Consider the following 25,750-nt stretch of genomic DNA (forward strand, 5'->3'; position numbering starts at 1 on the left):
TGGAACCCAGAGGCTTTCTACCTCCGGGCTATACTCCCAGACCTTCTTTATATTTTATTTGGAAACAGGGTCTCACTAAGTTGCTGAGAGCCTCACTAAGTAGCTGAGGCTGGGTTCGAACCGTGCGGTCCTCCTGTCTCTGCCTCCTAAGGACGGGGATTACAAGCGTGCGCCACCACGCCCGGCTGACTGCAGGCTATTTCTGATGGCTCGTTTCTTTTTCCTTTTCCTCCTTCCTCAGAGAAGAAAGCTGTGGTCACCAGGAGCCCAGCCAGCTTTATTTATAGCTGTGTAGCCCATGACCAGCGAGAGCCAGGGCTCTCCCCCAGGGCCAGTCCAGGCTGGGGGCCAGTTTGCCTTCCTTGTTCCCTGCTATCATTTGTGTGATCTGGGCAATCAGTTGGAAACCTCTGCCCCACAGCGGCTGCTGCAAAGGTACTGGATGTGGCGTCTACTCTGCACCCCAGACCTGGAGTCCTTTTCTTTGGGTATGGATGAACTGCCAGTGTCCTTGCTGATGCCACAAGACCATTTCTTCAAGGTCTTTATTTTTTGTGGGATTTATTGAAATAAATCCCACAAAAGATCCCCCACCTGATCCTACTGGCCAGGATCTACTGGATGCCCAGAGTGGACACCACTGTTACTCCAGCATCTTGTCCCAGGACTGTGACCTTGAACTCCGACCCTCCTACATGGTGGTTCAACGCTCAGAAGCAGAGAGGGAGGCGAAGAGGAGTATCGCCTTCACGACCTTTCCCAGATGTCCCCCACCTCTCCAGAGGTGGGATTTCTCCCAGGCTATCAAGCTATTTAGCCAGAGGCAGAAGCCAGGTGTGGCGGTGCATGCCTGTAATCCCTGTACTTGGGAGGCTGAGACAGGAGAATCATAGGTTCCAGGTCAGCCTCAGTAATAGTGAGACTCTCAGTGACTTAGCGAGACTCTGTTTCAAAGTAAAAAATAAAAAAGGGATGGGAATAAGCTGGGTGTGGTGGCACATGCTTGTAATCCCTGCATTTGGGAGGCTGAGATTGGAGGTTTGCAGACAGCTTCAGCTACTTAGTGAGGTCCTTTGCAACTCAGTGAGACTCTGTTTCAAAATAAAAAATAAGGCTGGAGGTATTGCTTGGAGGTAGAATGCCACTGGGTTCTACCCCCAGTACCGCAAAAAAGGGGGGCTGAGGGTTTAAAAAACAAAAAAAGGCAGAGTCCTGGTGGTCTGCAGGGAGGGAGGGAGCTGCCAGCTCCACGGGGGATGGTGAGTGGGTGGAATCTCCCTCTTACTCTCTAAGGATCAGCGGCAGCTGCTTCCAAAATCTCTAGCCCCTTTGGGGACAATGAGGTTAGGAAGGCCCTGGAGCAACAAACGTCCACTGCCAGCCGTTCCTGAGCATCAGAGCCCGCTGGGCACACCTGAAGGTGGACTTGGAGACTCTGCCTGGCCCGGCTGCCTCCCTCCCTTAGGAGACAAAGAAAAACCTCCCCTCCCTGCTCCTTCCTCTCTGGAGCAAAGCCGTCCTGCCCTGGCTGTCACAGAGCGGGCCAGGACAAATAACGCACGAATGACGGATGCTTGCACGGCCATACGGAAGTCTTAACGCAGGCACAGTTCCGACGGGCTTCCGTCCGCATTCCTGAGTCCAACTGTGGACACAAGACTCGCGGTGAGGGGTGAGGTCATGGGTGGCTGTTTTCTTTGGGAGGAAATTGCAGACTGGCCTCCCGGGTCTGCGGTGGCACTGAGCCAGCTGGGTCACACGTGGCCTTCCCTTCTCGCTTCCAGGATTTCCCTGTCTCAGGGTGGAGAGGCCTCAGCCCAGCCCTGATTCCTCTATGATCTACTCTACAAATGACCCAATGATTTCACTGACCATCTGGAAGCAGGGCCTGCGCGACAGGGGCCACCTGTCACGCGCACAGTGGGACCGGGGCGGATGTGGCAGCCAGCTGCAGGGGTAGGAGAGGAGGCCCTTCTGCCTGCACCTTGGGAAGCTCAGCCAGCTGACCCGAACCTTCCTGGTACAGTAAACCAGAAGGAGATCTGGCTCAAGAACAAAGGCCCCTGGCTGTTGCATGCCCCAGAGCCACAGAGTTGATCCCAAGCCCACTACCTGCCTCTCCATCCTCGCCACACCCTTCCTAAGCTGCGTGCTTTGGCGAGTTAGCTATTTCCTGGGCTTTGCAATACTGCCCACCTCATTGGATTGTGTTGAGAACTAAGTCAATATGTGTAAAAAGAAAAAAAAATCATGCAGGGTGTGATGGTGCATACTTGTAATCTCAGTACTTGGGAGGCTGAGACAGGAGGATCGCAAGTTTAAAGCTAGCCTCAGCAACACTGTGAGGCTCTCCGAAACATAGTGAGATCCTGTTTCCCAATAAATAAAATAGGGTCGGGGTGTAGCTTGGAGGTAGAATGCCTCTGGGTTCAATCCCCAGTACAAAGGAAAAAAAAAAATTAAGCTGGGCTCGGTGGTGCACGCTTGAAATTCATTCCAGTACTTGCAAAGGGTCTCTCTTAAGTAGCTGAGGCTGTCGGTGAATTGCGAACCACCTGTCTCAGCCTCCCAAATGCTGGGATTACGAGCGTGCGCCACCACGCCTGGCTCCTTATTTTATTTTTTATATATATTTTCTATCTTCTAATTTTCTCCAAGGAACAGATATCACTCTGACAGCAGAACACATTTTAAACTCCTCGGAAGGCAAGATACTGCTGACGGGAACCTAGGCGACAGAACTGGCAGAAAAAGTTCTGGAATGCAGCTCTGCTCTGGTCCAAAAATATTCTCAGCTTGAACCTGCTTTAACAAGTGCCCACAAGCCAGGAAGCGCTGGAGTTTCCCGCAAGAGCCAAGCCCCACCATACCGGTGACAAAAAAGAGACTTTTCCTGTCTAGACGCTGAAATACTTGTAATTAAAATTAAGATGTGGGAGACGGGGGAGAGGCAACGGGTGCTCCTTGAAGGGAATCTTGGAAACCCAGGAGAACGCGCCAGACACAAGAATCATCTCTCATCTCACCACCAGGGACGCAGCTGGCTGGTAATTTCCCTCGAGTCTCAAACTGGTTTCAAAAGCAACTAGAACCACCAACAGTACTACTGGGATTAGATACAGCTTTCCCCGTGAAGAGCTCATACACGGGTGTTCAGAGTTGATGTAATCTGAGTCGTGAGGGTTGTAGTCTCATCAGTGGATGGGTTATCTGGGTGGTAACCTAGGCACGTAGGGTGTAGCTGGGAAAATGGGTCCCTAGGGCTGTAACCTTGGGGATTATATGGTCCCTGATCCCCTGGCCCTCTCTGATCTGGCCTCCCGTGATGTCTCTGTTTACCACCACCAAGGCCGGAGCTCCCGCAGCCCGGTCTCACACAGATTGAAGCCTTAGATCTCCAAAAAGAACATCTGAGCAAGTAAGTTTTCCTTCCTCTAAGTGGTGCGGTCAGGTTTACTGGGCTACAGCTTTGAGCATGCGCACGGAGACACGCTGATGAAGCGGGTGATGGCCCTGCGGCCAGGGTGGGCTCCCCAGCCTCGCGAGAACCCAGCATCCTACCAGCACGTGGGAGCTCCACCAGGAGGCCTTCTGGGTGGCGTTCCACGGGAGCAAGGGGTGTCATAAAGAAGGGCTCTTCTCGCCAGGCCTGGTGGTGCACACTTGTAATCCCCGTGCTTGGGAGGCTGAGACAGGAGGATCGCACAGGTTCGAAGCCAGTCTCAGCTACTTAGTGAGGTTCTCAGCAACTTAGTGAGACCTTGTTTCCAAATAAAATAAAAAACAGGTCTGGGAGTATAGCCCAGAGGTAGAAAGCCTCTGGGTTCCACCCCCAGTACCACCAAAAAATAAAATAAAATAAAATAAAATAAAGGGCTTTTCTCTCCGGACTTGAGCTAGCCAAGAAGGGGGTACAGGGGCGGCTCAGGGGTAGGTGTAGTGATCAGCATGCACAAGGCCCTGGGTTCAATCCCCAGAACCCAAATCAAGGCAGCCAACCCCCGGAGATTGGGTCTCATACATGCTGGCCCCAACTGGGTCAGGTAACATACTACAAGACACAGCATCAACCACAGAGGGGGTCCCTGACTGACATAAATAAAAAGAACTCTAAAAGCCAGGCATGGTGGTGCACGCTTGTAATCCCAGTACTTTGGAGGCTGAGACAGGAGGATCACACAGGTTCAAGGCCAGCCTCAGCAACTTAGTGAGGCTCTTAGCAACTTAGTGAGACCCTGTTTCTAATAAAATATAAAAATAGGTCTGGGAGTGTAGCCCAGAGGTAGAAAGGCCCTGGGTCCCATTCCTAGTATCACCAAAATAATAATAATAATAATAATAATAAAAAAAAAATAAAAAAATTTAAAAAATTTAAAAAACTAAAGAATGAAAAATAGGGCTGGGGGTAAGTGGAGCTCGAAGATGGAATGCCCCTGGGTTCAATCTCCAGTACTGCCAAACAAACAAACAACTCTAAAACTAACTCCCAGCAGCCACACCTCAGAGGTCCTGAAGAACAGAGGAGGCTGGCACCAATGTCTGAGTAATCTTCCTGTTCTCTGTGCCAGCCACACACAAGGACACCTGCAGAGTATCCATTTTTTTTGTGGGGGGATACTGGAGATGGAATCAAGGGGCATTCTACTTCTGGGCTACCCTCCCCCAGTCCTTTTTATTTTCTATGTTGGAACAGGGTCTCGCTATGTTGCTGAGGCTGGTCTCGAACCTGTGATCCTCCTGTCTCAGCCTCCCAAGTACTGAAATTACAGTTGTGGGCCCCCACACTGGGCTACTTGCATGTTCTTGGAAGGGCGACTGGCTTGTTCTCAGTCGAAGCCCAGGGACCTGTTGGTAATGCCGGGCGCGAGGCTGTGTCTGCAGGAGATGTTCTCAGACCACAAGCAACTTGAGGATGGAGTTCGGTCTATTTCAGGCTCCACCTAGCACAGGCACAGTGCACAGAGGGTTTATATGTGTGGAATTCATCTTCACTGACAGCGGCTGTGGACTTTCTTTCTTTCTTTCTTTCGTGTGGTACTGGGGGTGAAACTCAGGGGCTTTTCTACCTCCGGGCTATACTCCCAGACCCATTTTATATTTTATTTGGAAACAGGTTCTCACTAAGTTGCTGAGAGCCTCACTAAGTAGCTGAGGCTGGCTCTGAACCTGTGCGATCCTCCTGTCTCAGCCTCCCAGGCGCGGGATTACAAGCGTGCGCCACCACGGCTGGCTGGTGGACATTTTTCCATTTGATACTGTCTCCCCAGGGCTGACTCTCTTGAGGTCAAATAAATGTGTTTTCTTGGAATGATTTAACCCGTATGGCATTAGGGGCTTCTGAAGACCACAAGTTCAACGAACTCCTGCAGCTTCAAATCCAACCGTCCAACAACAACAACAACAACAACAACAACAACAACAACAACAAAAGACCCCAAAACACCCAGAGTCCAGATTCTCAGGACCCAGACATGCAGATCTGGGGGGACCGATTTTGCTAAGGCAAACTGTACAATTTAAGAGTTTCCGGCCCAGCCAGCTATCTGACAGGCACACAAAATCCCTCCCCCAGAAAAAAGCGCTAAGCCTGCCTGCCAGTCTGCAGAGACGGGAACAGGAAATGGAAAATCACCGTGTCCTCGGCTCGCTGTGCCGGAGCACTCGTGCCATGCCTGGACTGCTCAGCAGGAGCCTTGGGAGACGACCACCCGGTCCAGTCCGCCCTGCGCTGCGTGGCCACTGCCCTAATGCCACTGGTTACCAGCAGCATTTTGGAGAAAAACAAAACAAAACCAACCAACCAACCAAAATTGCTGCTATATGAAGGTCAAAGGTCAGTCCCGCCCTGATTCCTGAGATGTTTAACCATTCACAAAGTTCTCCAAGTCTGGGAAGAAATACAGCGTCCCTCCTAGCCACTCTGAAGCACCCCCTGCGTGGGGGCTGCTGCTGTGTTTCCGTGCAGATTTGGGGTTAATTCTGGCAAGAAGTCTCATGCTTTGTCTGATATATATCCCTAAAAAAAAAAAAAAAAAAAAAATCACCCCCTTTGCCTCTGCAGCCTACAATTTAATTCTCGGAGGCATCCGGAGCAGTCCTAGTTTCGGGGGTGGTGGTGTGAGGTGGGGGGAGCTGGTGAGCTTAACTTCCCCAGGCAGGAGGCAAGGCATAAATTCATCCTGGTCTAGCGAGAGGGATTAAGATTGCTTTTGCGTTTCCAAAATCTCCAACAAAATCTGACAGCGTGATCCCAGCTCACCACGTTTTGCTGTCAAGAGAAGCCACGGTGCAGAACGTGACAGCTGCCTAGTAAGCAAAGCTGGATTCAGGGGCACGAGGGGCTGGGGGGAGGTGAGGGGGCGAGTGGGGGCGCAAGGGGAGTGGAAATGGCTTCCTGGGAGAAAGACAGGCCTTTCCTGGGCTCTCCGGAAGTCCTACGCAAGTGCCTGGCAGGCACAGCTTTTATTGGTATCCACAGCAAGAAATGAGGCTATTGATTTCCGGCCCAAGGAGCCCTAAAAGCAACTGATCTGGAAACGACTCTTTGTCTGCACCGTGGACTGGGCAGAGCACGCACGCAGAATCTAAACACCACGGCAGCACGGGGGGCTAGCCCAGTGGGCCCTGGGGAGGCCAGGCCCAGGGCAAGACACTGCTTGCTTCTGAAATAGTTTACAGCTTAGATTCCAACAGGGCTGCCACTGCTATAGCGTGTATACCAAGGGTGGGGGGAGTCCGATGGCAACGTAGAAGTCTATCAGTAGAGGAATCATGACCCCAGCGGCAGTGTTTGTAAAATGGAGGACTTGCCAAAATAGAGGACTTGCCGGGCATGGTGGCCCCCGTCCTTGGGTGAGACAGGAGGATCGCGCAGGTTCTGGCTTAAGAGACCCTGTTTTCAAATAAAATATAAAATAGGTCTGGGAGTGTACCCTGAAAGTAGAAGGCCACTGGGTTCCATCCCCAGCACCACCAAAATAAATAAATAAATAAATACAAAATAAAATAGAGGACTCTGTAGTCATCCACATTTGCTGATGGGGAAAGAGGCTCCCTGACAGAATGGCAAGAAAACACCTTCAGTAACTGACCCATGTACGTAGACTTATACTAATGGTTCCCATTATCTGTGGTGACAATATTCTATCAACACCTTGAACAATAAATTAGTGACGACTGGACCTCAGCTCCTTTTTTATTTTTTATTTTTTGCGGTACTGGGGATGGAACCCAGGGGCATTCTACCTCCAGGCTACAACCCCAGCCCTATTTTTTATTCTTTATTTTGAATCAGGGTCTCACTGAGTTGAGGAGGGCCTCACTAAGTAGCTGAGGTTGTCCTCATACCACGATCCTCCTGTCTCAGCCTCCCAAATGCTGGGATTACAAGCGTGCGCCACCACGCCTGGATTTATTTTTTATTTTGAAACAGGGTCTCACTGAGTTGGAAAGGGCCTAAGTAGTAGCTGAGGCTGGCTGCGAACCACAATCCTCCTATCTCAGCCTCCCAAATGCTGGGATTACAAGCATGCGCCACCACGCCCGGCTCACCTGGGCTCCCAAGGTAAGTTGCAGGTATAGGTTGTTGGTGTCAATGGGGGCAAAGAAAACATGGCCTGACAGCAAGGAATAGGCTTTAAACATGAATGAAACCTAGAAGGAGGCCTCTGACCGGGGAGAGAGCCCAGAGAGTCAGAAAGCCCAACTCCTTCCAGGCGAGGGGCTTTCTAGGGGGCATGGAAGGGCTGGGGTACAGAAGTAGTCGTGGAGGCCGCTGGCTGGTGTGCTGCTGGCCAGGTCATCTTGGGGCCGGGCAGTGGCCAGGGGACATTTTTTCTTTGTTCCTTTGTTTTCAATCCTCTTCTGGCATGACCTCATGGCCAGACCTCACCGTGGCCACAGGTCCCTCTAAGCACCCATGGTAAAAGGCTGCCAGTGGCGCAACACACACCTGTTTGGTCTATTTCTTGTTTACTACACAGTTGATCCATTAACACAGAACTCATGGCAAAAAGCGCCCTGGCTCCCGCCCGAGCGAAGCTTATCTAACACACACAAGCTCCCTCTACCAGGCTCATTGTGGCCTTTTTGAGCCAGGGGACACTGGCCAGCGCCCAGGCACTCTGCCTGGAGCTGCCTTCCATAGCAAAGCTCTCCACAAAAGGTACAAACATGAGAAAACGTGGCACTGAGCGAAACAGAAGGAGCGCTTGGTCACAGCACGAGCGCGGGGATGGAAGCCAGAGCCGAGCCTCTCCCCTGCTCTCAGCTGGGATCGTGTCTGGGGCAACTCCCAAGGTTGCTCTGCACGGGTCTGCAAATCACCACGAAAGTGCCGGCATTGGTTTGGGGTTTAAAGAAATTTTAACAGGCATATATGCCTCAACCATCTTGTACTCCATTAAGATGTACGACTACAATGCACCAGTAAACAAATTTAAAAAATTTTTAGCAGGGCATGGTGGCACACACCTGTAATTCCAGTGCTTGGGAGGATCATCGGTTTGAGGACCGCCTCAGCAAGTTGTGAGACTCATCAATCTACTGAGACCCCTGTTTCCAAGTAAAAACTAAAACAGGGTCGGGATGTAGCCTAGAGGTAGAATGCCTCTGGGTTCCATCCTCAGTACCCTCCCTCCCTCCCCCACAAATTTAGCTACAGCGTAGCGGTGTAGAACATCTGCCCACAGGTGTGAGGCCCAGAATCACAAAAAAGAAGGGAAAATAAGAGAAAGAGAGAAAGAGAGAAAGGAAGGAAATAAGGAAGGAAATAAGGAAGGAAGGAAGGAAGGAAGGAAGAAAACTTTAGCATGTAGACAAAACTGCAAGTACAGAATCCATGGATAGCCAGATGTGGTGGCCCATGCTTATAATCCCTGTATTTGGGAGGCTGAGATAGGAAAATCACAAGTTAGCAGTGAGCTTCAGCTACTTAGGCTCTCTGCAGCTTAGTGAGACCCTGTTTCAAAATAAAGAATAAAAAATAGGGCTGGGGGTGTAGCTTAGAGGTAGAATGCCCCTAAGTTCCACCCCCAGTACCACAAAATAAACAAACAAACAAAAATAAAATAAAATAGGGCTGGGGGTGTAGCTCAGAGGTAGGATGCCCCTGGGTTTCATCCCCAGTACCACTCTCCTTCCCCCTCAAAAAAAAAAAAAAAAAACCCCAGTAAGTCACGATGCTACTCTGAAAACAGATGGCCCATTTCTGGTCTGAAACACCTTTCATGGAGTTTCAGACCAGAAGTGGTCGGCCAGGGCAGGACAGGCTTCCAGTCCAGGAGAAAAGAGTTCAGCACGGAAAAAAAAAATAATAATAATAAAATAAAATAAAAATAAATAAATAAATCTCAGCAATGAGAACCCTGTTTCCCCAGAGAGAAGACGGGTCCAGAGGCCACAATGAAGAACATGCCAGTTAGCAAAGACACAGCATGACCGAGTTGGGATGGGGTGGGGTGGGGGGACGGAAAAGCGGGAGAAGGAATCTGGCAGTTGCGTCTCCGGGGCGGTTTCTGTGGGCATACTTGATCTATGCCCTCCTCCACACACAAGTAATGAACGTAGGTTTATTTTCCCAATAATGAAAACATTATCCAAATCTGGGCGCAAACACATCAAACTGTGAGCTGGCCCTTATTTATTTAAACTGTGAGGACAGGAGGGAAACTCTTTTTTATACATGGGACTTCTATATGAAAAAAACCAACATCGCCAGGCGTGGCGACACACGCTTGTAATCCCAGTACTTGGGAGGAAAGCTGAGACGGGAGGATCGCAGGTTCGCGGCCAGCTTCAGCTATACTTGAAAGGCCCTCTGCAACTCAATGAGACCCTGTTTCAAAATTAAAAAATAAAAGAGTGGGCTGGGGAGTGCAGCTCAGAGGTAGAATGCTCCTGAGTTAAATCCCGAGTTTCACAAAAATAAACAAATAAATACATAAATAAGGGCTGGGTTTTTAATCATAAAAATGTATCACATATGTCTTGCAGAGCCGGACGTGGTGGCCTAGGCTTATAATCCCAGCATTCGGGAGGTTGACACAGGTGGATCTGGGTTCGAGGCCAGCCTCAGCTACTTAGTGAGGCCCTTTGCCAATCAGTAAGACCCTGTTTTAAAATAAAGAATAAAAAAACAGGGCTGGGGGTATAGCTTGGAGGTAAAAGGACCCTGGATTCCATTCCCAGTACCACACACACACACAAAAGACTTATGTCTTGCAAAATCATAGTAAGATTTTGCATTTTTTTGGGAGGAAGTCATGTTGGGATGGAACCCAGGGGCATTCAACTTCTAAATTACACCCTCAGCCCTGTATTATTCTTTTATTTTGAAACAGTATCACTAAGCTGCTGGGGCTGGCCTTGAACCTGTGATCCTCCTATCTTAACTACTAGGTTGACAAGCCTACATCACCACCCTGGCCAAGGTCTTGCATTTAGGGTCCTGCTTCTCTTTGAAAAAGGCTTCTCTGTGCCTTTCCGACTTCTCTCCAGCCCTTCCTCCTCCTGCGTCTGGTCCCTGTCCTGGGCCACTGGTCCAGTCCCCTCTAGGCAGCAACCACCAGGCAAAAGTGGAGCTCTGAGACATCTCGGAGTCACCTGTTAAGCATGTAGCCAGATTACCGAGGACAAGTGTCCAAATACAACTGGTACGTGAATGTTTATGGCAGTACTGTTCATAACAGCCAAAGGCTGAAGATGACCCAGAGACCCATTAACAGATGACCGGATAAACAGAACCCTAGCAGATACCACATGTGTCGTACTGTTTAGTCTTTAAAAGAAACAAGGCAGAGCCGAGCGGGGTGGCGCGTGCTTGTAATCCCAGCATTCGGGAAGCTGAGACCGGAGGATTGAGGTTCGAGGACAGCCTCAGCTAATTAGTGAGGCCCTCTGCAACTCAGTGAGACCCGGTTTCAAAATAAAAGAATACAAAAATTAGGGCAGGGGGTGTAGCTCGGAGGTTGAATGCCCCTGGGTTCCATCCCCAGACCCGCAAAAAAAAAAAAAAAAAAAAAAAAGAAAGAAGAAACAAAGCAGCCGGGCACAGTGGTGGACATCTGTAATCCCACTACTTGGGAGGCCGAGATAGGAGGAGAAGATGGGGGCGGTGTTAATGTTTAAGATGAAAGATTCAAGAAGGTGGCTTTACTGCAGTGATAGTATATTTTTATCTATACTATATTTATATTACAATGCCAACCTACGCTAAAGTAGGATTTGCCATCAGCTTAGTCAGAGAGACAAGGAGAGGCTCAGTCATGATTTTTGAGACCAATCTGAGATTTGCTTTCACTTTCTGCCCTGTCTGCAGGCAAGGCCCTCACTGACCCCCATTTTATGGGGGCTGAAGGCAAGGCAGGTGGATGAGAAAGTTCCATCTACACAAAGGCCTGTATCTAGAAGCAGCTTTAAAAGCCAGAGTGAAGCTGGCTCTGTAATCTCAGTACTTGGAAGGCTGAGATAAGAGGATCCCAGATTTGAAGCCAGGGTACAATAACTTAGCTTAGCTGGGCTCTGTTTCAAAATAAACAATAAAAAGCCAGGCGTGGTGGTGCACGCTTGTAATCCCAGCATTTGGTACTCTAGACAGGAGGATTGCAGTTCGCGGACAGCCTCTGCTAATACTTAGAGAGGCCCTTTGCAACTTAGTGAGGCCCTGTCTCAAAATAAAAAATGAACTATAGGGCTGAGGGTGTAGTGGGATGTAGAATGCCCCTGGGTTCCATCTCTAATACTGCAAAAACAACAAAACAAACAAACAAACAAAAAATAAAAAGTGCTGGGGGGTGTAGCTCCGTGATAGAGCACTCCTGGGCTCAATCCCCTGTACCAAAAAACAAATATAAAAAATAAAACAAATAAAAGCAAGATTTGAGCAAGGATGGACAGGTGGGGCAAGAATCCTAGGCTCTTCCCAGAATCCTAGGCTCTTCCCAGAATCCTAGGCTCTTCCCATAATGATCTGGGATCAACTAAGCCAAACTCCAACTTTCCCGGGGCAAGGGAAGGCGATCCCAGCAACTGCCGAGGAAGGGAGAGAGCGGGGAAGAGGATCAGGCTGTCACGGCTACTCTCTTTTCTGGGGCCTCCGAGCCTGCAGCAGGTGTCCTGAAAAATCCATATTTGCTGCCACAGCCCAGGCTGGCGCGATGTGTGGGTGGGGGACGGCTGCCTCTCCATCTAAACGACCCCCTCCCACCACCACTGCAACAGCAGCACAAAGAAGTCCCCTGTGTGTGCCCCGCTGCCCCATCTCTGCAGACAGATGCTCTGTGGCCCATGGAAATTTAAGTCCCCCGTCCCCCGGCAAGCCTGAGGAGCCCACGGATCACAGACCACAGCAGGTCAAGGGCCACACGCAGATTTCCCCGCGGAGGTCTGAAATGCGATGCCCATCCCACCCTTCCACCCTCTGCTGGCCAGATGTCTTGCAAGCCCTGCCTCTCTCCAAGGACAAAAGGATGCTGGCAGGTTGAATGGGGATTTGCAAGTAGCAAACAGGCTAGGTTCCCAGCAAGACTGGCTCCTGGGTATAATACGAAAAATCCAGCACGGGCTTATCCCTAGGAGGAGAGCAGGGCTGGATTTGGAAAACCCTCACCCTCTGCTTCTCGAACTGGGTGCGGGTGTCCGTGGGGCTCATGGCTAGGAGCAGACAAAGCCCCAGCAGCAAACAGAAGCTACCACCTCGCCCCCAACCGCACCAGCAGGGAAACGTGCAATAAAGTGAGATAATAATGTCTTGAAAGAGAACAGACAACCTGATATTAGAAGCCAGAGAAATGTCCTGCTTGCAGCCGGCTGCTTAGAGCCCAGGGCCTCTGGGGCCTCCTGTCCCTGTTTGCAGGGCATAAAAGACAAGCGCAGAAGCTGCATCCGTCTCCTTTAGTCCACAGATGTTTTCACGAGTTGAAACCCACTGCTCATGGTGGCGGCGGGTGTTACTTCAGAGTACACGATGCCATAGGTCTGAACATCAGAGACCGGAACTCTGGGCTAGTGGGAAGAAGCATCTACAGGGTCGCGAGGCCTAAGTGACGTTTTACCAGGATCAGGTGGGAGAGGGAGTAAAAAAGAGGAAATTCAAGCAGAGGGAGGCACTCGTGCAAATTTCTACAAGAGGATGGACCACGGCCATCGTGGCAGGACCCCCGAGTGAGGAGGAGTCAGAGAGACCAGAATTTGAGGGTTGAGTTGTTTTTTATTTTTTTTTTTTGCGGTACTGGGGATTGAACCCAGGGACATTCTACTTCTGAGCTACAACCCCAGCCCTCTTTTTTATTCTTTATTTGGAGACCGAGTCTCACTAAGTTGCGGAGGGCCTCACTAAGTAGTTGAGGCTGGCAGTGAACCTGCGATCCTCCCGTCTCGGCCTCCCAAGTACTGTGATTCCAAGCGTGCGCCACCATGCCCGGCTCGAGGGCTGGTCTTTATCCTAAGACTCCTGGTGATCCATGGGGTGCTTTTAAGTGGCAAGGCAGCGTGGTAGCCCTGTATTTCAAGGATACCATTCAACAGTGGCATACAAGTAATCCTGTCCTAGATAGACAGATGGTCAAAGCCATGCTGGGTTTCAGTGAGGCCTCTTTGGAAGGTACAAATCCCAAGAGGGCTGTGCTCAGGGCTCGCGACTGACTACACAACGGGTCTTGTGTAGGTCCAAATCAAGCAGCCACGTTTATAAGCCTCTGCGAGAATCTTTGTTGCTCATGTCCCGCCCAGCACATTCAGAGCTTTGCAGAGCAGCAGGAGAGAGAAAGAACGCAGATCAAAGCTGGCCGTGGTGGTGCGTGCCTGTAATCCCAGTACTTGGGAGGCTGAGACGGGAAGATTCCAGGTTTAAGGTCAGCCTCAGCAACTTAGGCCCTGTTTCAAAATAAAAAGTTAAAAAGGGCCAGGAGTGTTGCTCAGAGGTAGAACGCCCTTGGCTTCAATCCCCAGTACCAAAAAAGGAAAAGAATATAGACCAAGTTGCTCAAATCTGGGTACAGTGGCACACGCTTACAATCCCAGGATCTGGGAGGCTGAGACAGGAGGCTAGCAAGTTCGAGATGAGTGTGCGGTAACTTAGCGAAATCATTTCAAACTGAAAAATAAGAGCGGGGTGTGGTGGTGCACACTTGTAATCCCAGCATTTGGGAGGCTGAGACGGGAGGATCCGAGTTCACGGACAGCCTCAGCTGCTTCTTAGTGAGGCCCTTTGCAACTCTGAGACCTTGTTTCAAAAAACCAATAAATAAAGAATAAAAACTAGAGCTGGGGGTGTAGCTTGGAGGTAGAATGCCCCCAGGTTCCATCCCTAGTACTGCAAAAAAAAAAAAAAAAAAAAAAAAAAAAAAAAAGAGGGCTAGGGGAATATAGCTCAGGGCAGAACACCCCTAGGTTCAATCCTCAGTACCACAAAAGAAAAAAAAAGTTGCTGAAATCCTTACAGTTAAGTCTGGTACATTTTAGAAGCTAAAAACTGCTGACAATGACTAATACAGCTCACACCCAGCAAAGGACGCACACAGAGACGCCAGGCCCGCAGAGTGCCGGGAGGGTGGCCGCAGGGTGGAGGCGGCCGGGGTGGCACAGAGGAGGGGATGGTCCACTTACTTGCGAGAAGGAGGCAGGACACGGCCACGGCGTACAGCTGCCTGGAGGTGGTGATGCTGTAGCGATCCGTGAAGTGGTCCAGCAGGTAGATGGCCAGGTGCCGCGCCGCGGGGCAGAGCTGGCAGTGGCTGCTGAGCAGGCTCAGGATGTCCACGAAGAAGCGGCGGCTCTTCAGGAGCGGGGAGTGGGCTCGGAAGGCGGGCAGCTTCAGCTCCTGGAGGACAGGCGGGAGGGCGGGCGTCAGGGCTGCCTCCAGATGCCCCAGGCCCCCAGCAAGACCTCAGGGCCTGTCTGGGGGTGGCGAGTACCTCTGGACCCTGTCCCTTCTGCTTCAAGTCTCAGGATGGCAGCACCTCTATTCTGGAACCTCCCACAGGCTGTCAGGCTGCGCTCTCTCTCTCTCTCTCTCTCTCTCTCTCTCTCTCTCTCTCTCTCTCTCTCTCTCCTGATGCTAGGGATTGAACCCAAAGGCATCTACCTCCAAGCTACACGCCCAGCCATTTTGTTTTAAATTTGGAAACAAGGTCTGGCTAAGTTTCTGAGGCTGGCCTCGAACCTCCCTCCTCCTGTCTCAGCCTCCCAAATACCAAGATGACAAGGGTGTGCCATCACGCCCAGCTCACTGGCCCTCTCAGAGCACACAGAAGCTTTGGGAGCTTTGTGATGACACAGGAAGCCAGGGGAGGGCTTTCTACAGGACACACAGGCCACAGAAGAAGGAAGGGCTGGAGCCAGACCTCCACACTCTCAACTCGAAGTTTCTCAACTCAGCCAGTCTTTTTTTTTTTTTTTTCCCCCAGTTCTGGGGATGAAACCAAGAGGCATTGTACCTCCAAGTTATACCCCCAGCTCTATTTCTTCTTCTTCTTCTTTTTTTTTTGGTGGTACTGGGGTTCCGTCTACCTCTGGGCTATACTCCCAGACCTATTTTATATTTTTTTTTATTTGGAAACAGGGTCTCTTAAGCAAGCATGGCTGGCTTCGAACCTACGCGATCCTCCTGTCTCTGCCTCCCAAGCACGGGGATTACAAGACTGCGCCGCTTCGCCTGGTTCTTCTTTTTTATTCTTTATTTTGAAACAGGGTCTCACTGAAGTTACAAAGGGCCTCATTAAGTAGCTGAGGCTGTCCGAGAACAGCAATCCTCCAGTCTCTGCCTCCCAAATTCTGGGATTCCAAGTGTGAGCCACCACGCCTGGCTCAGAGCCATGTATTTTTCCTTCCTTTCTTTCATATATATATTTTTTTATGTGTATACTGGGAATGGAACCCAAGGACCTTCTACCTCCAGGCTACATTCCCAGACCTATTTAATATTTTATTTGGAAACAGGGTCTCACTAAGTTACTGAGAGCCTCACTAGGTGGCTGAGGCTGGCTTTGGACCTGTGCAATCCTCCTGTCTCAGCCTCCCAAGCGTGGGGATTACAAGCATGCACCACCACGCCCGGCTCAAAGCCATGTTTTGAAAGGCCGTCTGGGACCTCACCTGTGAGGATGTAGACAGGAAGGGTGCTCAGCTGAACAGTATCTGCAAAGCTGTGTCTCATCTGGGGAAACAGATCACTCAGAACAGCTAGGCAGGTAGGGCGTGTTTAGACGAAGCAGGCTGGCACGGTGGGTAGGGTCTCAGTTCTGCCTGGCCCTACTGAAATATCCACCCTGTCGCGGAGGTACTGGGGAGCCACTGAAGAGTTTAGAATCTGAGCAGCCCTGCATGACGATCTCCCCAAAGCCGCTTCCAGAGCGAAGGCTGGACAACCAGGAGCGGCAGCTGCGGCGGGGCTGCAGTTCCCCTCCCTCCAGCACCGCACAAGCTGGCAGCTGCTCAGGCATTTCCTCTGAGCACGGGCTCTAAGTTCACGCTCACTACCAAAGCAACCACAATCACAGAGCCCGGGTCTCTGGTAGGCCACAGCTGTCGGAAGCCAGCCTCTGCCAAGTGACCTTTGGCCAAACCATGCTACTCTCATGGGGCCCCAAAATACAAGCCAGATAAGCTTATCTTGAGCCCAGTGGGAGAAGGGAGCTCCAAGCAGCAGGCATTGTCTGCCTGTCCGTCCTCCTTGCACTTTCCCGGAAAGAGCTGCTTTATTTGAACAGATTCTCAAATGAAGCCACTGGTCCATAAAGAGCAATCAGGGCCGCACGTGGTGACGCACGTTTTGGAATCCCAGCATTTGGGAGGCTGAGACAGGAGGATCGCGGTTCACAGACAGCCTCAGCTACTTAGTGAGGTCCTTTGGAACTCAGTGAGACCCTGTTTCAAAATGAAGAATAAAAAATAGGGCTGAAAGTGTAGCTCGGAGGTAGAATGCTTCTGGGTTCCATCCTCAGTACCGCAAAATAAATAAATAAATAAATAAATAGAATAAAAAGTAGGATGTAGCTTGGAAGTAGAATGCCCCTGGGTTCTATCCTCAGTACCACAAAAATGAAATAAAATAAAATAGCAAGTCAGAGACCACAGGGATGGATCAAGAAGCAGCGCGGGTCAAGAAGCCGGCTTTCCAGGAAAGGCTGATCTCCAGATGACAGGACCGTGCAGCCAAGAGCCAGCTCCCTGGGATTCTCTTCCACTCTGCTTTTTTTTTTTTTCTTCTTTTCTTTCTTTCTTTGGTCCTAGGGATTAAACCCAGGGGCATTCTACCTCCAAGCTACACCCTCAGCCTTATTTTTGATTCTTTATTTTGAAACAGGGTCTCACTAAGTTGCAAAAGGCCTCACTAAGTAGCTGAGGCTGTCCTTGAACCTGCGATCCTCCTGCATCAGCCTCCCAAGTACTGAGATTACAAGTGTGCGCAGCCATGCCTGGCTCCTATTTTATTATTTTATCTTGAAACAGAGCCTCTCTAAGTAGCTGAGGCTGGCCGAGAACTCGCGATCCTCCTGCCTCAGCCTCCAAGTACTGAGATTACAAGCGTGCGCCACTGCGCCCGGTTCTTCCGCTCTATTTTGCTGTCCCTGGAATACTGGCTTAAATGTCACTTCCCAGGAGAGGCCTCCCGGTGCTCTCCCATCATTCCAAGCTCTCCTGGATCTCCTCTCCCAGTTCAGTTCTTCGTGGATCCAGTTTCACTTAATTAGGTGTCTCTCTCGGCTAACACATGCCCCAGAAAGCAGGAGGGAGGCGTTTTACCCACACCGTTTGCCCACTGCTCTGTACAGTGTGGCAGGCATGGCGGCCAACATACGAACATACGTGTTGAGCTGGGCTCGGTGGCACATGCCTGTAATCCCAGTGATTTGGGGGAGGCTGAGGCAGGACTGTAAATTTCAGGCCAGCCAGGGCCAACTTATCAAGTCTGTGTTTCAAAGTAAAAAAAAATAAAAAGGCTGGCACACATGTTGCTCAGAGGTAGAATGTCCTTGGGTACAATCAGCAGTAGCAAAAAAAAAAAAAAAAAAGAAAAAAATTGAACAGGTCGGGCGTGGTGGCGCACACTTGTAATTTCAGTACTTGGGAGGATGAGACAGGAGGATCCCGGTTTGCAGCCAGCCTCAGCTACTTAGTGAGGCCCCTTGGAACTCAGTGAGACTCTGTTTCCAAATTAAGAATAAAAATAGGGCTGGGGATGTGTCTCAGAAGTAGGATGCCCCTGGGTTCCATCCCCAGTACTGAAAAAAAAAAAAAAAAAAAAAAGGATTAGTGGTCAGTGGTAGTGCATCCTTGCATTCAATCCCCAGTACTGCAAAATAAATTAAATAAGTAAATAAATATAGCCAGGTGTGGTGGCCCACACCTGTAATCCCAGTACTTAGGAGGCTAAGGCAGGAGGATCATAGGTTTGAGGACAGCCTCGGCAAGTAGGGAGACGTTCATCAACCCAACCAGACCAAGTTTCAAAAACAGGGCTGGGGTTGTAGCTTAGAGGTAGAATGCCTCTGGGTTCAATCCCTAGTGCCACAAAATAAATTAAGTTGAAAAAAAAAATATATATATATATATATATATATTTTTTTTTTGGTGGTACTGAAGGTGGAATCCAGAGGCTTTCTACCTCCGGGCTATACTCCAGACCTATATTATACTTTATTTGGAATCAGGGTCTCACTAAGTAGCTGAGGCTGGCTTCGAACCTATGCGATCCTCCTGTCTCAGCCTCCCAAGCATGGGATTACAAGCGTGCGCCACCACGCCCGGCAAGTGTTGAATATATTAAAAAAAAAAGTGTGGCCAGGTGTGATGGTGCACACCTGTAATCCTAGTACTTGCGAGGCTTAGACAGGAGGATCGCAGCCCAAGGCCAAACATACGAACATATGTGTTAAGCTGGGCTCAGCAACCTAGTGAGATTCTCAGCAATAGCAAGACCTTGTTTCCAAACAAAAAATAAAAAAGGGTCAAGGGTGTAGCTCAGAGGTAGAATGCCCCTGGTTCAGGCCCCAGTAGCGCATGCGCGCGCACACACACGCACACACACACACACACACACACACAGAATCAATGTAGGGCTGTCCCTACTTGTACCACGCTGTCCGACGACCCCTGCATACCGGGAGTCGGGCAGTTCTCGGTTGGAATCTCAGTTCCAGGATTTCCTAACCTGGGGCCTGGGAGTCTCATCTGAGCAGTGGAGATCACACTGCCATAAACGTAAAGTACCAGTGAGTCACCCTTCTCCAGCGCTCGGGAACCAGACTGCAGATAAGCGGCGGGTCTCTAAGGCCCGGAGCCCTGGGATGGTGGAGGAACATGACTGAATCTCCTTTAGATCTGCTGCCAGCCGGCGGGCGCCGAGGACTCTTGTCTATCAGCAAGCCCTCTCTGCAGTGTGCCCAGACCACCCAAAACGAGTGGCTCTCCATGCGGTGAACTCAACTGCCCTCTAGCTGATTGTTTTGCTAACCCAGTTAGAGGCAGGGGAGGGGGGCAGTCATCCTTACTCTCTGCGCTGCTGGACCACTCTTAACCTCCGTCTGCAAGAAGGAAGGCCCTTGCCCCTCCGGCAACAAAGACCAGCCTGCCCGGGAGCTTGTAAAGCTCTCCAGATGAGGCGGCTGCTGCCAGTTAGCGGCCAGCTTGAGGGTGGGCGGCGGGAACCGGGCCAGGGTGACCTTCCTTGCTGCGATAGGCCTGGGGTGCTGGGGCGCGGGAGGCATGCGGCCGGCAGCAAGGGCAGACAGGAGCGGCAGAGGCTGTCTGTGACCTTCTCTCCCCAGCTGCTGGCTCATTATCACCTAAGCCAGACAGGGGAGCCCGTCCGTCACAGGTACATCTAGAGAGAACAGATAGAGGTACAGGACAGATGGCCGTGATGGAGGGAGTTCAGGGCGGAAAACCTGCCTTACACACTCCCTGCTCTATGGTCTTTGTTTTGCAGCCCTGGGGATTAAACTCAGGGCCGAGCAAGTGTGCTAGACAAGCCTCCACCGCTCAGCTGCCCTTCCGCCCTATTACCTCCGAGCTATACCCCAAGCCCTACTTTTTGTTCTTTATTTTCAAACAGGATCTCACTGAGTTGCAAAGAGCCTCGCTAAGTAGCTAAGGCTCTGTCCTCGAACTGCGATCCTCCTGTCTCAGCCTCCCAAGTGCTAGGATTACTAGCGTGCACCACCACACCCAATTAGCCCTTTTCTTAATTGATTTTTTCTTTTGATACTGGGAACTGAACCCAGGGACAGTCTACCTCTGGGCTATACCCCCAGCTCATTTTATTTAGTTAGTTTTTAATTCTAAAACAGGGTCTTGCCCAGTTGCTGAGGCTGCCTTCAACTTAGCCTTCTGTCTCAGCCTCCTGAATTCTAGGATTACAGGTGTGTGCCTCCACATCTGCTGCCGTGTGTGTGTGTGTGTGTGTGTGTGTGTGTGTGTGTGTGTTGCTGGGGATGGAACCCAGGGGCATTCGACCTCCGAGCTATACCCCCAGCCCTATTTTTTATTTATTTTTGAAACAGGGTCTCACTAAGTAGCTGAGGCTGGCCGTGAACCTGCGATCTTCCTGTCTCAGCCTCCCCAGTACTGGAATTACAAGCATGCACCACCACACCTGGCTTTTTAAAAATTATTTTGAAACAGGGTCTTACTAAGTTACCGTGTACTGGCTTTAAACCTGTGATCTTCCTGTCTCAGCCTCCCAAGTACTGGGATCATAGACATGGCTTGGATAATCACTTTATTTCAATTACTAGGGTTCCAGTTTGACAAAAGGAAGTCTGGATACCCGGGGTATTAAGGTCCACCTCGAAATTGATCCTTGAGGATTCCCTGGCAATCTCACCTCATCCTTTTAATAAAACCAGCTCTGTAATGAGCCCCTTCAGTGCCCAGTAAGTACCCCACTTCAGCCTCCAACTGTGTAAAGTCCCTCCAAGGTCCCTCTCCCTAACGCCATGGGTTTCTTTTTTCTCTTTTTTTCTTGTCTAATGAGGTGTCCACTGATGATTTTTTTTTTTTTTTTGGTGGTACTGGGGTTCCTGGAAGCCCTTCTACCTCCGGGCTACACTCCCAGACCTCTTTTTACATTTTTATTTGGAAACAGGGTCTCCTAAGCCAGCGCGCGCGGCTGGCTTCGAACCTGCGCGATCCTCCCGTCTCCGCCTCCCAAGCGCGGGGATTACAAGCGTGCGCTACCACGCCCGGCCTCCACTGATGAATTTTTAAAAAAGTAGAAATAAACAAGTGACATCTATAATCACTCAAGCTTTGAATAAGTAAATTATACTTAATTCCTCATTCAGAGGGACCCAGTGTGGGTTGTTTTATGTATTTTGTCTCTGCTGGGGAATGAAGGCAGGACCTCTGTATGCCAGACACGATCTCTGCCACTGGGCAGCTGAGTCCCATCCCAGGCAAGAGCTGAGTTCTACACAGGGCTGCTCAGTGCTGCTGCTTCTCCTTCTGTGGTACTGGGGACTGAGCCCAGGGCATCCTACCTCTGACCTCTACCCCTACCTCACGCCTCACTTTTTTTGTTGCTGTTTTGAATGGGTTTTACCAGGTTGAGGAGAGTCTCACTGCTTACCCAGGCTGTCGTCAAACCTGCGATCCTCCTATCTCAGCCTCCCAAGCACTGGGATTACAGGACTTCTGCCGTGCACGCTTCCATAAAAAGCAGGTGGCAACCTACACCTTTGTCCTACTTTTCCTTGAGACAGCTTTGTGAACAGTTGTTTTTTTTGGGGGGGAGTGGGGATTAAACCCAGGGGCGTTCTACCACCAAGCTATACCCCCGGCCCTATTATTATTTATTGCGGTTCTGGGGATAGACTGCTCTCTGCTGGGTCTGGGGACACAGCTCAGTGGCAGAGCATTCCAGGGCTTCATTTCAAGTATCTGTCATTCTTGAAACTTGGAGGTTTGGGTTATTGAGCTTCTCAGTAATTAATGCCAAAATAAGTAAATAAATAAAGGTTAAAGAAAGAAAAGAAAGTACTCTCTTTGTTGCCAAGGGCTTTGTTGTGTTTTTGTGTGTGAGAGTGGGGTTCTTCAGCAGAAAGAACGTTATCAGAGGGGAGGCCCAGGATGGTGAATCGAGGCCCACACCAGGCCCAGCTGCACACGGAGGCAGGCTGTCTGCACAGGCCCACAGCGCTCATGTGTGCGGTGCCCTCCACCGCTCTCCCTCACGGGGCTGCAGAGCTGGGCAGAGTGGCAAGCGCCTCGGGGCCTTTGCTGGGCTCAGAGGTGCCCGGAGGCCATGCAGGTGGCAGGGCCAGCCCCCAGTCCAGTTACACAAGTCCCCAGCCTGCCAGGTTGCAGGCCGGAAATGCCGGGGAGGCTGGAGCTTTTCACACAAGCTCTTCCTGCATTTCAAGGCTAACCTTGGAGGAGGGGAGGTCACGTGTGGTGCACTGCAAAAGTTCAGTCAGTAGCTGTGAGGGCAGGATGGGAAGTCCTCATTTTAACTCTTTATGACCTGCACTGCACTGGATTCTTCTAATTGCCTTGCAGTCTCCCTTCTCATTATTATTATTATTATTATTGGTATTATTATCATTACTACTGGGGATTGAACTCAGGGGCATTCGACCTCCAACTTACACCCCCCAGCCCTATTTTATATTTTTGTTTTGAAACAGGGTCTCACTGGGTTACCAAGAGTCTTACTACTTGCTGAGGTTGTCCTCGAACCTGCTGTTGCCTCCTAAGTACTGGGATTACAGGTGTGCACGACCACACTCAGCTTTTCTCTCCTTTTATTTATTTATTTTGTGTGCGTGTGTTTGTGATACTGGGGATGGAACCCAGGGGCATTCTACCTCCGAGCTAAACCCCCCAACCCTATTTTTTTATTCTTTATTTTGAAATGGGGTCTCACTGAGTTGCAAAGGGTCTCACTAAGTAGTTGCTGAGGCTGGCCTCGAACCACGGTCCTCCTGTCTCAGCCTCCCAAATGCTGGGATTACAAGCATGCGCCACCACGCCCGGCCCTCACTTCTCATTCTTAACATGCTCCTCTTCCTTCTTTTGTGTGTGATATGGGGGATTGAACCCAGAGGTATCCTACCTTCAAGGTCTGCCCCCACCCGGCCTGATTTTATTTCTTATTTTGAAGCAGGGTCTCACTAGGTTGATGAGAGTCTCACTACCTGCTGAGGCTGTCCTTGAACTCCCGCTCTTCCTATCTGAGCCTCCCAAGTACTAGGATTATAGGCATGTGCCACCATGTCCAGCTAACGTGGTCCTATTTCAAATGTCAGTTTAAAAGCCACTTCTGAAAAAAGTGCTTTCTGCTCAGGGTTCTGTCACACCCTCCCAAGCACCTGCAATTTTTAATTAATTTTTTTGTGTGGTGCTGGGGATGGAACCCAGGGACCTTCTACCCCCAGGCTACACCCTGACCTATTTTATATTTTATTTGGAAACAAGGTCTCCCTTAGTTGCTGAGAGCCTCACTAAGTAGCTGAGGCTGGCTTTAGACCTGCGCGATCCTCCTGTCTCAGCCTCCCAAGTACTGGGATTACAAGCATGTGCTACCACGCCTGGGCAGATTTTTAATGAATGAATGAACGAATGAATGAATGGATGAGTTAATTAATTCATTTGTTCTCACTGCCTTTCTTCCCCCAATAGACTGGAAACATCAGGAGGGCAGGGACTGGGCTGGTCCTGTGACCCCAGTGCCTGATACAAAAGAGATACCCACTAATTACCCAAACCTCCAAATTTCAAGAATAGCAAATACTGGAAATGAATAGGTAAAGAACAAATCAGGATTTGTTCCTGAAATTAGGTTGTCTGATACTACTTCTCCTAATGAGCAATTACAAGCACTCACAAAGGCCAGAAGAAACTGGGGGTGCCGATTCCAGGGGAAGGAGAAATTCTTTCCTTGCCTTGGGGTACAAAGGAAAGCTGCTTCCATCTCCCCATACCGACAGAGGATTTCCAAGAAGGAGGCAGGTCCGTGTGTTTGGGGAACTAGCTGCAACATTAATGATAATTCTGCACCCGTTTCATAAAGGCAGCTCTTCCCGATGTGCGCCTCATGGCACACCGGTATCGATACATGTTCCCCGGAGAAAAGGGTTCTGTGGGTCACGGTTTGGGAATACTACATAGCACATTGCTTTTTCTTCAAAGGAATCATATATTAGCTCAGTACAGGCTCGGAAACATTTGTTCAGGAAAATAAAAAAGAAAGAAAGAAAAAGTTTGCACAACTTTGGGAAACTCTAGATTAAATTTATTTATCCGCAGGCAACTGTTCCCCACCCCATTTGAGGTAGAGGGGCGAACTAAAAATGCCCTACTATGCTTTAGAGTGCCACTGCTGGGGGAATGAAACTCCAGCGCATCTTCAAGGCGAGACTCGGGTGAAAACCCCTGGCTAGGTGCCCAATAATTTGATGATTCTAAGCCTGGAGATTTACTGCAAAGCTCACAGAGACTCATAACCGCAGCTCCCACCGGCAGAACTGCCCTGGTAAGAAGCTCCCCAAGGTCCCAGCATTAGGAGCTCGGGAGGGGCCCGGAGGAGGCTGTGGATACCAGCTCTCAGAGCCCCAGGCAGCCAAGGCCCAGGGAGTGCATCCAAGATTAAATTCCCACCCGTCCCCATCTCCTACATAACACACGCTTTTTATTCTTTGGTACAAGGGATTGAACTCAGGGGAATTCTACCTCTGAGCTATATCACTACATCCTCCTCTCCTAGGCTTTTTTTTTTTTTTCTTCAGTACTGGGTAAGGAACCCAGGAACATTGTACCTCCAAGCTACACCCCCAGCCCTATATTTAGTCGTTTTATTTTTGAAACAGGATCACAACGAGTTGCAAAAGGCCTCGCTAAGTAGCTGAGGCTGTTCGTGAACCGTGATACTCCTGTCTCAGCTTCCCAAATGCTGGGATTATAAGCATGTGCTACCATGCCTGGCGGCATGTACATTCTGATATAACTTTGGCAGCTCCCAATCCTCTGCAAACACCGTCCTGCTCCCTCCTCGGAAGCCCAGGTTTGCTACCAGGTAAACTGAGGTGCCTGCTACCCTAAAGGAAGGAGGGCCAGAACCTTCTCTTCCACTGAAACTAATGTGTGTGTGTGTGTGTGTGTGTGTGTGTGTGTGGTACCGGGGATAGAGCTCAGGAGCATTCTACCTCTGAGCTACACTCCCACCCCTATTTTTTATTCTTTTATTTTTTTAAACAGAGTCTCATAAGTTGCAAAGGGCCTCACTAGATAGCAGCTGAGGATGTCCTAAGCCGGGTGTGGTGGCGCACACTTGTAGTCTCAGCACTTGGGAGGCTGAGACAGGAGGATCACACAGGTTCGAAGCCAGCCTCAGCTACTTAGTGAGGCTCTCAGCAACTTAGTGAGACCCTGTTTCCAAATACAGTATTAAATAGGTCTGGGAGTATAACACAAAGGTAGAAAAGCCCCTGGGTTCCACCCTTAGTATCACAAAAATAAGTAAAATAAAATAAAACTGCTTATTACAATGGCTAGTTCTATATATATAGTCTTCTGAGGATACAGATCTATCCATATTGATACAGACAGATACACATTTCAAATATGTAGTTTGAAGGCCCGGCGTAGTGGTACACACCTGTAATCCTAGTACTTGGGAGGCTGAACGTGAGGGTCGCAGGTTCAAGGCCAGCCACAGCAACTTAGTAAGGCCCCATTTCAAAATAAAAAGTAAAACAGGGGCAATGCTGTAGGTAGACTGCCCCTGGGTTCAATCCCCAGTACAAAAATACAC

General features: G+C 50.0%; 1 protein-coding gene across 2 annotated transcripts in view; it reads right to left on the reverse strand.

Annotated features, from left to right (window-relative positions):
• The window catches only part of CCNJL (cyclin J like), a gene marked incomplete at both ends in the record, with an annotated part of 56,079 nt that overhangs the window by 12,302 nt on the left and 18,027 nt on the right, over positions 1-25,750 (reverse strand). Inside the window, one exon of one of the 2 annotated variants that reach the window (XM_080699373.1) lies at positions 14,605-14,818. In XM_080699373.1, coding sequence (XP_080555499.1) covers positions 14,605-14,818 — 214 coding nt within the window. Of the gene's footprint in view, positions 1-14,581; positions 14,819-25,750 lie in introns of both variants that reach the window. The other variant, XM_080699372.1, reaches the window with a different exon arrangement.

This window comes from Muscardinus avellanarius, assembly GCF_963383645.1.
Source record: "Muscardinus avellanarius genome assembly, chromosome: 7".
Lineage (NCBI taxonomy): Eukaryota > Metazoa > Chordata > Mammalia > Rodentia > Gliridae > Muscardinus > Muscardinus avellanarius.